This window comes from Rissa tridactyla, chromosome 7 (assembly GCF_028500815.1).
Source record: "Rissa tridactyla isolate bRisTri1 chromosome 7, bRisTri1.patW.cur.20221130, whole genome shotgun sequence".
Classification (NCBI taxonomy): Eukaryota; Metazoa; Chordata; class Aves; order Charadriiformes; family Laridae; genus Rissa; species Rissa tridactyla.
This window is the reverse complement of record NC_071472.1, coordinates 10,128,615-10,141,600: the sequence shown is the minus strand read 5'-3', so window position 1 is coordinate 10,141,600 and position 12,986 is coordinate 10,128,615. Positions and strand designations below refer to the sequence as shown.

At 45.9% G+C, this 12,986-nt stretch overlaps 1 protein-coding gene across 1 annotated transcript; it reads right to left on the bottom strand.

Moving 5' to 3' along the window:
• Nucleotides 1-903: 903 nt before the first annotated feature.
• Nucleotides 904-9,901, bottom strand: LOC128912880 (5-hydroxytryptamine receptor 5A-like). Its single transcript, XM_054209608.1, has 2 exons — nt 9,119-9,901; nt 904-1,291 (listed from the first exon to the last, which is right to left on the bottom strand). Exons 1-2 carry the CDS (start codon nt 9,899-9,901, stop codon nt 959-961), a joined length of 1,116 nt encoding a protein of 371 aa, XP_054065583.1. The 3' UTR covers nt 904-958.
• Nucleotides 9,902-12,986: the final 3,085 nt, after the last annotated feature.

Sequence of the window (12,986 nt, the reverse complement as noted above, 5' to 3'; positions counted from 1 at the left end):
CACCTGCCTCTGACAAGCAGACACATGTTGCTGCCAGCAAACCCGGTGATTGAATACAGCATGTTTGGTGTTTGTAACACAAATACATGCTTAGTTTTATGGCAGCATAAAATAATGCTGCATACAGTCCCCCTGCGCTGGGAGGTATCAGGTGTCTACCCTGAGCTCACCTGGGTTTCAGAAAAGAGGAGAGCCTGGAGAGCCTGAGCCCTGCAGAGTAAGAGGATAAAATGCCAGGTGAAACCTCTGCGCTAGATCCTCCTCCTGCGTGAGCAGGTGTAAGCATATTACCAGTAGCTCTGAATGATTGTACACTTGGTTCTAAAATGTCACTTAACCCCAGGGGACACAACTAGCCTGTATTTCACCAGGACTTCCCGTGCTGCTTGCTAGAGAACATGCAGCTCTTCAGTCATACTAGGGTGTGGTTTTGAGCTGTGTAGACATCCATTTTCATTTCACATCAATGCAACAACTGATTGAATACAGCATGTTTATTCCCTCCTTTCCAAATAAATCTCAAAAATGAAGCCAGCAGCCTGCCCGTACAAACATTTCAGTATTGCTCCATTAGCAGTTCCCACCAGTGCCTTTGCTAATGATGAGCGAGCTACAGAATGGCACCTGTAGCTGGTTAGATGAGATCAGTCTGGTTAGATTTGATAGTCATGGTATTAGCCAGTGCTTTGCTTGCAGACCTGAACACGTGTTGATTCAAAGAGCAGACAGGAGGTATTCACTGCTTCGAGCTTCTTTGCCAAACCCTGGAGCAGCATATATGTATTTCCAAGGGGGAACTGTAAACTGTCAGTAGATTTATATTCAAACATCTTCCATCTTCTTCATTGCTCCTAAATCCTCTTAAGTAGCTCTTGCGCATGAAAACTGTACATATCGCAGGCATGTGTCTCTCAAGAAATCTCTGTAGTTTGCAAGAAAGGAATCATTTTCACCCCTTTTATCTCTGCTTTACAAAAAGGTTCTTGAAGGCATTGTTGTAATTTTTGTTAAATGCTGTATAAATGAGAGGATTAAAGAAAGAATTGGAGTAGCCAAGCCAAAGAAAGATGCTCTTCCAGATGGGTGGGATGTTGCAGGAACAGAGAGGACTTATTAATTCTGTGACGAAGAAAGGGATCCAGCACAGTACAAAAACTCCAATTAAGATGCCAACCATCAGAGCTGCCTTTTTCTCTTTCTGTTCTCTCCATGTTTCTCCATCTGTCTGGAAAGCGATAGCTGCATGACGAGCTGTAAACACCATCTGTGGTTCATGCGAAGCTTCCTTCACCTCAAAACAAAAGCAAACATGGATTTTTACCAAGACAGTTTGTTTGAGTGAAGTATTACTTTTAAATGACAGCACGACATCTGTGCACCTACGACAAAAGGCCCCAACTCCATTCCTTACATGCTAAAAGAAAGAAAATGCCCCAGAGTGCCAAAATTACTAGACTTCTCATTATGTTGGAAAAGCTCCTGAGTGTGACTGAAAAACAAAGCTAAATAAAGAGTAAATGATGCCGTGTGTGTTGTGGGCATTCTTTTTCAGTTTATTTTATTGGATGCCTTGATACCTCGTAGGAAATCAGGTTGTTGAGGAAGGCTAACAAAGGCACGTGCCTTCTGCCTGTCCCTAAAGTAGACTCCCCTACACTGCTACATGACCGTTAGGTTTTCTCAGGCCTGCATCGTAAATTGATTTCATTCCATTGCAGACGCTTTGTGTCATCTCCCTAAGGTGTAAGGGAGGGACCTGCAACAAATGCCTGGTCTTTGACTAGAACATAAAGCTATTTTCTTCAGACTAACTGCCTGGATGCAGAGCTCAAAATCCCATCCCTGGTGGGTACAGGAACTTGGCACTACCACTTGTTCTGCAGAAGGGACAGAGAATACCCCAAAAACCTCTGCTAAATCTACAGGAATATTTTCCCATGAGACCCATATTTAACAAAAGAATGGAATTTCAATTAAAATAAAGTTTTAAGAAATGGGTCTGCTTTTTGGAAAATGCCGATACTTCATCACCACCACCACTTCCCCCCCCAAATCATAAATGCCTGAAATAAAATTGAATACTTTGGAAATATTTCAGTGGGAAGTAAACCCATCAAGGAGAGTCTCTTATGAAAGACAGAACTTAGGTGCCTTCTGCTTTTCCTTGGCAGAGGCTATCTCATCACAGGCACTTCGCCCTCCTGGAGAGGGACAGAGCCATGTATCGCACCAGCTGCAACCTGGTCACAGTGCCAACACAGTATATGACAATGGGAGCATAAGGATGCACCCGAAGTGACGTACCCTCAGGCACTGTGCCACCATTGTGAATTACCTTATAAAATTCTCTGGTAGTAATCGAAGAAAAGCTTTGCTGGACAAGCAGCATTTTCTGGTCCTCATTTTCTCTTTTCTGTCACCTGTCCTCCTTTATTTCCCTCAGATCTACTTGTTATTCTCACCAGAAGTACTCCGATGCCAGAGAAAAACACCATTTCAATCAGCCTTCAGTAAAAACTCCAGCTTCAACAGAAGTTACACAAGAGAGGGGAAAACGTCAGCTACTCCAGTGAGTACAGCACAGAGCCCCAGATGGCAGCGAGACTGTGGCAAACAGGTTCTGGGCACAAGTTATTAATGTGCTTAGGGTCTATCCAGGAGAAGATACTCCCTTGTGATTTTAATATGAAGATTAAAGTATCTGCGAGTTTAAGGTTCTTCTAGGTGCTACAGTTAAGAAGACAACGCAATAAAATAAACAGTTTAAGGATGCAACCTGAGGCTCTGAAATTTGCCTAAATGGTAAATCACAGGCACTGCAAGACTTTGACACCACTCCAAAGATGAGTTGTTGTTGAATTAGCTACATATTCCACATGCGAGTGCCACCTTTGTGCAAGCTTTGTAATAGATGGAGGGCCTCTATTTAATATGAGCACAGCAACTCGGAGAGGGAAGCACTGGCAATGGCTAGACAATCACTCTTCGAGATGGATATCCTTGTCTTCCCCCTCAGACATGAGACATGGCTGCAGAATGTAAGAGCAGCAGATTATGGGCACAGGCAAATAATGGAGGAAAATGAAAATCACATCTGTCCTGACAATTAAAATAGGACACCCCTCATGTAGCAAGGATCACACCATTTGTCTGCAGAAGGAGTTGCTCTGCACATCCTTAATCACACTCTGCAAAAAGGGATGAATGTATGACATGAGGACAAATTTGTGACAAGCAACCCTGAAAGATTACGTCTTAGCCCTGAGGAATAGCTACATAAGTATGCCTCTTGGGAAGAGCCATACAAAGGACTTTGTCACTAGCATCGGGCATAGTTTGGTACTATATTTAACCTTCAACTCTCACTCAAAAGATAGAGCTTGCAGTGTGCCATCATCAAATCAGAGCCTTTTCTTTTCAGTACTTCAGGTTTTAGAAGGCTTGTGACTGAACTGCAGAATTTACTAGTAGCAACTCTTTTATCACTTAATTTCATATGGTGAGAAAAAGTTATTTACATTATTTTGATAAAAGTCCTCAGGTATTTTCCCTAATGAAGCATGCATTTATAGCCTGGTCAAGCTCCTTCTGAAATCACAGGAGTTTCCACAACTCTCCTGGTTGTTAGATCAGGCCTCTGAATACAAAAGAGCAAGTGAAAATAGATCATGGTGTTTTTTCGTATATTACAGGACAGCAGTTGTCTTCCTATCTACATAATTTCTACTTTCTCTGTTGTCATAGCTGTTTTTTCAATTATTTTTTGACTAGTTCTGCCTGGGGCTTCTGAATGATGTTGTAATAACAGTAATAATAATAATAAAAGCGCAAATAGCGGTCTGGTGCTTTAGGAAAAATAATGGGATCTCTCATGGAACCTTTCATTAAGTAAACTGTATAAATATCCCTGGCAGACTGGAGATATTTTCCTTCAATTTTCCATAAGAAATCCTTTGAAAAGGATACACAAAATGTTCTTGAAAAGTAAGTAGTATCCTGCTCAGGAAGGTCCTTCAGCCTGTGCCTTCAACAGGACTCAGACAAGCATTTAACCTTGGGAGCTGTATGAAAGCTCAGCTTTCCGTGATCATCAGTGTCTAATGCTCACCCTGTAAATTGCTTCCAGCTGACCAGCTGCACACGCTGTGAATGACCCTCACTCAGTTGGCGCTCCATCAGGCTCGCCCGCCACGACACCAGCCTCTCGGGCATTCCCGGCGTGGGGTACCGTTCCAAGTGCCAGCCCCCGGCATGAGCGCTGCCACTTGGCAGACCTGTGATCCACTGGCCAGCTGCTCCTGGCCTGCACCATCACAAAAGGAGCCAGACTTTACACAGGGCTTCTAGCAAGGCCCGGTGCTCAGTGCTCCTGTGCTCAATCACCCTGTAAACACATCAGCTTTGCAGTTCTGTGCTCCCTCCCTGCTTGGTCACCATACACACCTGCTACAGGACTGCCAGCATCTCATCCTTGCTGTGGGGCCCGAGTCATCAGGGCACAAGTCCACTAGATTTTTGAAGTTAAAAATTGATTTAATCTGAAGTGCTGTTCATATCAGAAAATATGTATCAGAGCATCTTGCAAAGATGGGAAAGTCCAACCTTTCATTATAACTTCAATTTTTTTTATTTTATTGCTCTCTATATGATTTGCTGCAGACCTGACTCATCTCCCTGGCCTGGCTGGTGCAAGATTATCCTTGCTACAACTATCAGCCCCCAAGACTATGTTGTCAAGGCTGTTTGTTATAAGCCAACCCACGCAAAGTACATGGAAAGTAAATTAGTCCACTGCAGGCAAACACTGTTGCAGTACACAGTGCTGGTGGGGGAACCATGCTACAGGATCCCCCCCTTATGCAGGACTGGGGTAATCCACGGCAATTTGGCATTGTCTGAACAAGAGCACAGGCCAAGAAGATAATGTAGCTCCTTTCCAGCGTTGTCACTTGTGATCTTCCTGAACTAAACACAGCTCTGACTATACCAAATCTGCAGCTTCCAGTGCCAATCCTGGAGCCTTTGCATGACTCCAATTTCTAACCTAAGTCACAATACCTGACTGTTATCCCTGTACCACACGGAAGAAAGGACAAGCCCAACATAAAACCTTTCCCCCCATTTTGGGCCTACTGATGAGCACTAATGAACAGGTTCTGATGGGGGAAAAGATGGTCACAGACTGTAAATTAAAGCAGTCCATGAAGACGTCCAAGTTCATACTGGGGACATCTCTCATATGTGAGTACCTCTGCACGGTGTCGCACGCTGTTCTCACTCAGTGGCTAGCAGCACACTATGCACTGGGCACGGATTTCCTTCCCTCCGTTCAGGCTCTGCTCCAGGAGCAGTAGGGAAAAAAGATGGTATGATAGGACTGCTACTCCAGGTCCAGAATTAGGTTCTAAATTCATGAAATCAGCTATTTCGAGGACAACAGGCTCTGCAAAGTGCAGAGACAACCTCTTCCCAGTGAGAGTGTCATGAAGAGAGTGAAATGAAGGAAAAGAGCTCTCAAGCACAAATTCTTCTACAGACACAAAGGAGTTTGGTTTCAGAATTCATTCCTCCGTACGTTGATCAGCAGTAACAGTTCAATGCCACTTCTGCTGTTTGTCTATTCCCAGTACATTGCTACTACTGAATACCTGTATGCTCCCAATTCCTGTGCTCCTGGCGGCATTATAAAAAACATGCCACCACAGAGCTTCTGATGAAATCCCTTGATTTAAGATGTTCCTTAGAGCTTTAGTGATTGCTATTACTGGTCCTTCATGGCAGGTACTCTGTGTGTGTTTGTACTATACCTCCAGGGTCTGCAATAACTTCTGATTTAAACAACAGTAAAGATGATAAACATCAATGAAATCTGGCTTCCTATCACAAATTCAGAGTTTTGCCTATTACAGTGTGATTCAGCAACGAAAAAGATCATTGCTGCCTCGGTGAAGCTTTGGCATACTTCTTGGTCTTTGAACAAGAACACGAGAAACTGAAATGCACAACGAAGGATCAAAACATAGGAATGTCTACACTTTCTTGGATGCTCCACCAATATGACATACAGTACATTTGACAGGGAGAAGAACACCTGCTTTCTTTCATAGGATTTTCTTCTGTAGACAGGAATAGCTCTGCATTTCTCCCAGGAAATCACTAGGCACTCCACTTTGCTTCCTGCCTCGTCTTTCTCTTGTCTGACATCTGCTGCCACTCTTCTGGACAGCTGCACTTTGTTTCCTGACCCATCTCTTCTACTTGCACAGTCAGAGGCAGAAATAAAAAATAGAAGGCCTGTGACTCCTGCAGAGAAAATGAGAATCTGTTTTCTCTCCCATGTTGACCTGACTGGTTTCGTGGGTTGGAAAGGCTGAACAGGCCAAGGCACAAACCAACACTGCACCACTGGGGCTCTGGAGCCTGACACTAAGTAGTGGGAAGGACTCTCACGAAACTGATAAGGTTTGGATCAGGCTTAATTATTCATACATTATACACAGTACTTTGAGAGGGGAGGAAAAAAAGTCAAAACCAACTAAAAAACCAACCATCAACAGAACTTGATTTCTAACACCTCACATCGAAATTTAATCCTGACCCTGCAATTGCCACATGTAAGTAAGCCTGACAATCAGATTCTGCCATCCTTGTTCTTGCTGGCAAAAGCTGTGCTACAAGTGACTTCATTGATTTAAAAGGGCACTATCCAGCAGTATCTGCTGTTTTTCAAGCAGTCTCATTTATTTCAGTTGGACTATTTACAAAGAGAATTACTACCTACTGTCAACAAGGTATGAGAGAGTATAGCTGTCAGTGTCAGTGATGGTATGTCACTAGTGTTTTTTATGAGGGTCATTCACGTCAGTATTGACTGTAGAATTCACTTTTTAAAGTGTTTCATAATTAGCAAACAAATAATGATAAAAGCACCAGCCTAATTTAGGGTCCCAGTTCTGCATTTTTATTGTTTCAAGGGAAGGTAAGAAACAAGCTCTCATTAAAACTACAAACACCTCAGGCAATGAGATCAGATAAAATTCGTAAGTCTCAGTCTCTTAACTTAGAAAGAAAACTAAGAAGAAATGCATCCTGAATGCCACCAGCTCCCTTGATACACAAGTTCATTTAATATACACACGCGCAGCTGGGCATGATGATGTAAAAGGTGATGAGTGAAGGTGTGGGTGCATATCACAAAAGGCTTTTTACTTAAGTCAGCAAATGAAGCTGCTGGGACAATGGGTAAGGTTGCCACTATATACCAATTGCAGATTCAAGAATCACTGTTATAAAAGGAGAAGTTATTATGTCAATCCCTGCCAATATAAGAAAGATTAAGAACTACTGGCTTGAGCATTTGCTGGTATTGCAGTTAACAGCTATAATAGCAACCCCTCCAAAATGGGTATTCAGCTCATGCTGGCAGGAGCTCTTTTGTCAGTATAGCCTAAACTAGCTTCCAGACAGTGCATCAGCAAAAAAGCACTTACCTGCCAGCCTAGCTGTGCCCACGCAAGGGCTTTTGCAGACAGAACTATGACAATTAGGAGCCAGACTATTTTGTGTTAAAACTGACATACCAACAACGGGCTAAAACTGAAGCAGCAATGCCTCCGCTTTATTTAGCTTCCCAGAATTTTAGATTCCAAACAACTAGTCCTGTATGAGAGTGTATGTAAAAGATAAAGCATACAAATATGCAGTTAGCTTTCATGCTTGGAAAGATTATACATAACTCCAAGCAATGCATTCATCATACTTATAACAACTTGGAAAGAAATTTGGTGCAAACAAGGGAATGAAGGCCATAGGAAAAAAAAATGCCACTAGAGGAGCCATTCTCATCTTTTCTAACACATTTTCTGCTTTTGCATAGAAGACAGCTTCATAAATCAATTTATATTAAAAACATCTTCAAGACATTAGGATCCAAATATGCAAGTCTGACCACATATAATTGCCAGTGCTGTCGTCTCTTGCTAGAATCAGGGGACACAACTTACAGACTTTAATTCATGACCATAATAACGCTTCCCACCATGACTCCAAATCAAAGTTAGAGGGATTTAGCAGACGAGTGAGGGTCTGCACAATTAGCCCCGATTGAACAGAAATGTTCCGTGTCTCTTTAGATATCTCTAACATCCACACAGCTCGTCTTTCGTTATTGGGAAGGGACTGAACTCAGCAAGTACTACATGCAATCACAAAAATGTACTATAAAGAATCAGTTCCTCCACAGTTAGGAACGAAAGTAAGGGTATGTGACAGAAAGCAAAGGGAGTTTACAGAGAGCACTACCGAGCAGCTTGGCGACACAGCACGGCTGACAATACTGTCATGCGAGACCCTGACTTAACGGGACACTATGGGCTGACCCCAGCCCTTCCGCGGGGACACAGCTTTTCTGTCAGCTAGTTGTATCCCCAAAATGAATGAGACCTCCCACCTGACAAGGGCTTGCAGGATTACTGGCAACGTTTGGGATAAGGAGGAGGAGGAGGATGTGGTTTTTAAGACAGCTGGTAATTTTAAAATAGTAACAATTCATTGTGCATAGCTTCAGTACTATGCAGTGAGCAGTATGTTTCCAGTATTCAAGGCAATATAGCCCAAGCACATAAACAAAGTGTATAATTTACTTGTTAAAATCTATTCAGACACTGATAGATCCCACACAAAGTCCGTGCTGGCAGGTAATTGTATACTCTGTATACAACCTAGGGATCTGTTTATGTCTTTGTTTACCCCAGCAACACTGTAAAAAAATAAAGAGAAAAAAACCCCAAGGAATCTTAAATTCAGACTAAAGAGATGATTTTTAAATGGCTCTCCAGACTGGCAGTGAATGCACCTGTCACTTACTTTTATAGCCCACTTAAGAAAAGAATGAGAATTAAACTCTTCTCCAAGAGTGTCACTTTTTGACTGGCTAATTACTGCTCATGCCTGGTCTGTAACAGAGCTAAATTCTCACGAGAGCCCCAGCGCACGTCTCAGTCTTCTCACTATGCCAAAACCACCGATGCCGGTGTGGTGGCTGGCAGCAGAGGAAAAGCAGGAGCACAGGCGCCTGGGGGAGGCAGTGGGGGCTCTTCTCCCTGTCCCCCACCCTTACCTGAGCAGCCTCAGGCAGGGGCATCACAGCGTTCCTCCTGCGGCCCCCCATGCGGAACTTGGCTGCCTTGTAGATCTTCCAGTAGACGAAGAGCACCACGCAGAGGGGCAGGTAGAAAGCCCCGCCGGTGGAGACGATGGTGTAGGAGGGCTCTTGGCTGACCTGGCAGCGCTCCTGCTCAGGGCTGTAGGTCTCCCCCCAGCCGAAGAGGGGGGCGAGGGAGATGGCGGCGGAGAGCGCCCAGGTGAGAGCGATCATGACGTTGGAGATACGGCGGCGGGTGAGCAGCGTGTACTCCAGGTGGCGGGTGATGGACCAGTAGCGGTCCAGGGCAATGGCGGTGACGTTCCAGATGCTGGCCGTGCAGCACAGCACATCGAAGCAGACCCACACGAGGCACAGCTCCCGGCCCAGCCGCCACCGCCGCCCGGCCGACAGCTCCTTCACCAAGCTCAGCGGCATCACCAGGGCTGCCACCAGCACATCCGACACCGCCGTGGAGGCCACGAGGTTGTGGGGCACCCGGTGGAAAGCCTTCACTCGCAGGATGGTCGCCAGCACCAGCAGGTTCCAGAGGAAGGTGGCCACGGTCAGGAGCACCAGCAGGGTCAGGATGAGGATGGTGAAGATGGAGAAGGGCTCCCGGCCCCTCCACGTGCTGCCACCCACCAGCGCAGAGGCAGCCGAGGAGGCGTTGGCATCCACGTTGGCCGACGAGGTGTTGGCACCCATGTTGGCCTGACACTGGCCCCGTGGGGTGCAGGGGCTCAGGGTCTCCGCCATGCCCGGGACCGGGGCTGAGCCCCTCACTACTCCCGCACACCAGCACTCTCCCCCCTCCCGGCCCCGATGCCGGCGAGCGGGAGCCCACGCCGGGCTTCCCTCAGCGTCTGGCCGCCATCGCAGCCCGCGCCCCCTCCGCGGCGCCGCCACCCACCCGCCGCCGCCGCCGCCCACCGCTTCTCACGCCCATAACCGGGCGGCTGCGGCGGCGAACAGGCACGGCGGCGAGGGGCAGGCACGGGGGGGCGGCACCGTCGCTCCCGCCCCGCCCCGGTGGCCGCCTCGGGGGCGGTGGCGGAACCCCTCCGCGTCTGCCGTACCGCACCGATGTGGAAAGACGCCGCCTTTTCCTCAGGGTGTCCCTGAGGCGGCGGGAGACTTCCTTCCCCTTACGGCCCCCCTGAGGCTGCGGGACCCCCACTTCTCCTCACGGCCCCCGTGAGGCGGTGGGACACCCCATTCCCCTCACGGCTGTCCCGAGGAGGCGGGACCCCTTCTTCACCTCACGCCCCCGTGAGGCGGCTGGACGCCGGCTTCCCCTCACGGCCACCCTGAGGAGGCAGGACACCCCCTTCTCCTCACGGCCCCCGTCCTCCATGTTCCCCTTAGCGCTCCCGCCGGAGCGTCGCCTTGCCTCGCCTCAGGCAGGCGCCCCTTTCTCGCCGCCGCCGGTTGCCTGCATCCGCCGCCGCCTGCAAGGTTGGTGACGGTTTTAGTGCTGGACACGAGGTTATTTCTAGGCTGCAGCATTTAAACGGGAATTTTTCGAGTTTAAAACAAACCCCCCAAAACTCTGAAATTCTCTTAAATTTGTTAAGTGGCCGGGAGCATCTCCATCTTTATGGCTGTTTCGGGCAGGTTCATGGCACGGTTTCTTTACTAAGGGCATGTGCCCAGCCTTTGAAAACGTGCCCTTCTCCTGGCCCTTTCCAGTTACTACCCTCAAAATCAAGACGTTTCAAAAATAATTTTAAACATGTTACACAACCTCTTTTAAAGGTTGTAATAGATGCGAACAGGGTGGCACACAAAAAGGAGACATAGTGATGAGCTTTGTCCCCTCCCGAGTAATAAATGGTGACAAGTAGTGTGACAGGATCATAGAGTGACCTGGGTATTATATCTAAGGTGTGTTTAAGGTACTATATCTAGGGTCTTTGGGTGGTATCCTTTATCCCAGCCTGCTTTCATTCCCGGGGTCCTTTACAACCTATAGCATGTTCACCCGTAGTCTGTTACTAGGACAAGTCCTTTGTTTCCCCGCAGTCTGTTACTAGGACAATTTCAGTGGAAGTTACTGGACAAAACATAGTCTCTTTTCCCTTGCCAGGTCATATGGTGCTGTTGACAGATCTCCAAAGGGTTTTGAAGTTCTTGAGGGTCAGAAGAAAAGACCAAAGAAGGTCAGTGAAGTTTGTTTCCTTGCAAATAGAATCATAGAATGGTTTGGGTTAGAAGGGACCTTAAAGATGATCTAGTTCAAGCCCCTGCCCTGGGCAGGGACACCTCCCGCTAGAGTAGATTGCTAAAAGCCCCATCCAGCCTGGCCTTGGACACCTCCAGGGATGGGGCATCCACAACTCTGGGCAACCTGTTCCAGTGTCTCACCACCCTCAGAGTAAAGAATTTCTTCCTAATATCTAATCGCTTTTTAAAAATGGGGGTCATGTTTCCCGTTTTCCAGTCAATAACAGCACACCTGCAGTCACAGACTGTAAAGGGGCAGAATTTGGGGACAGGAGATGGTTGCTCTATTTTGAGGTAGAGAAGGAGTATTTTCTGGGTCAGAGTAGTCCTGTCTAAATGAATGGTGCTCAAATCAATATTCTTCACTTGTATTCACGTTCACTGAAGGAACAGCACCATCTGACAAAACAGTCCTCTCACAGCACCACTGTGTTACCCACAGCAAGCAGGGTCCAGCTCGCTTTACTCAGGGGTCCCAACTTCAAAAGCTGGAACAATGATGAAATATTACAGAAATGAAAGACAATGACTGTAGTCAGAATAACCAGCCTGTTTTGTTGGTTAACTTTTGCATGCCGCTTCACCCACCAGATGAAAGCAACTAAATCCTTCCCCAGGTTCTTAACGTAGGCATGATTTTAGTTGTTCTTTCCTATAGTAATTCTAACAAGCGCTGTAGTGTAAGCCAGCAGCTAAAAGAAAACTATCATCTGCATTACTTACCAGCTTTTATTATTAGGAGAAAAGGACTTCTGAGTGCTAAATGTATCACATTTTGCCACTTGAAATTCCAATAGGCAGAATCTGACAGAGCTTGTCAAGAAGAGCCGTTTCACAATAGTGCTGCAAGTTAAGCCTAAAGCAGCATCTGAAACAATGAGACACTGGTAAAAACGTCAGGGTTGGCAGACAGCACGTGTCTGTTTCACAAGCAGCTTTGCATGCTTTGTATATTGCTTGTTTCTAATTTGTGTCTTGTTTAGTTAGTTAATGCCACTTTTAAAATGCCGGCTAAAGAATTACTGAACATCAGTATTCCTTTAAAAGGCACTCAGACCTAAAAGCAGTAAGGAAAACAAGCAAATAAAAAAACCCTTTAACTTAAAAATGTTTCAACAATTATCAGTCCAATTCTGTGGACTTAATAAATGAATAAAAAAATCTTGACACAATTTGAATAACTCAGTAATAAAAGACTGCAAACAAACAAACAAACAAAACTCAGACTAACTGCAAAAGTTTCATGTTCAGAGGCCCAAATGGGCCAGGATATGATCCGATTGTTCCTGCTTCTGCAAGAAATGAGGTTGTCATTTTCTTGTGTATTTCATTTGTGGGTTGCAGACTGTGTGTGGGCCACCATTAAAGCAGCCCGGATGATCTCAAAATCTTCTTTTCCTAGAAACCGCGTGTTCCATCCCTCTACTCCTATTTATTATGTGTACGTTATGTGCCACATCCAGATAGTTGCATTCCAGTTCACACGTCAGATGCATTGAAATCTCCCACTTCTTCCTCCCACTTGGCTGAAATAACCTAGTCCTATACTACAGAGGCTTGAATAAAGTCTCAAAGGGATTTATTTTTTCTTGATAATTACCCCACTGCTGTCTTGTCC

Bases quoted from the DNA above. Each gene is read 5' to 3' on its own strand.
- LOC128912880 (XM_054209608.1), bottom strand. From the start codon at position 9,901: ATGGCGGAGACCCTGAGCCCCTGCACCCCACGGGGCCAGTGTCAGGCC. The intron at 1,292-9,118 runs GTAAGGGTGGGG...TTTTGTTTTGAG, and splicing joins CCCTGCCTGAGGCTGCTCAG to GTGAAGGAAGCTTCGCATGA.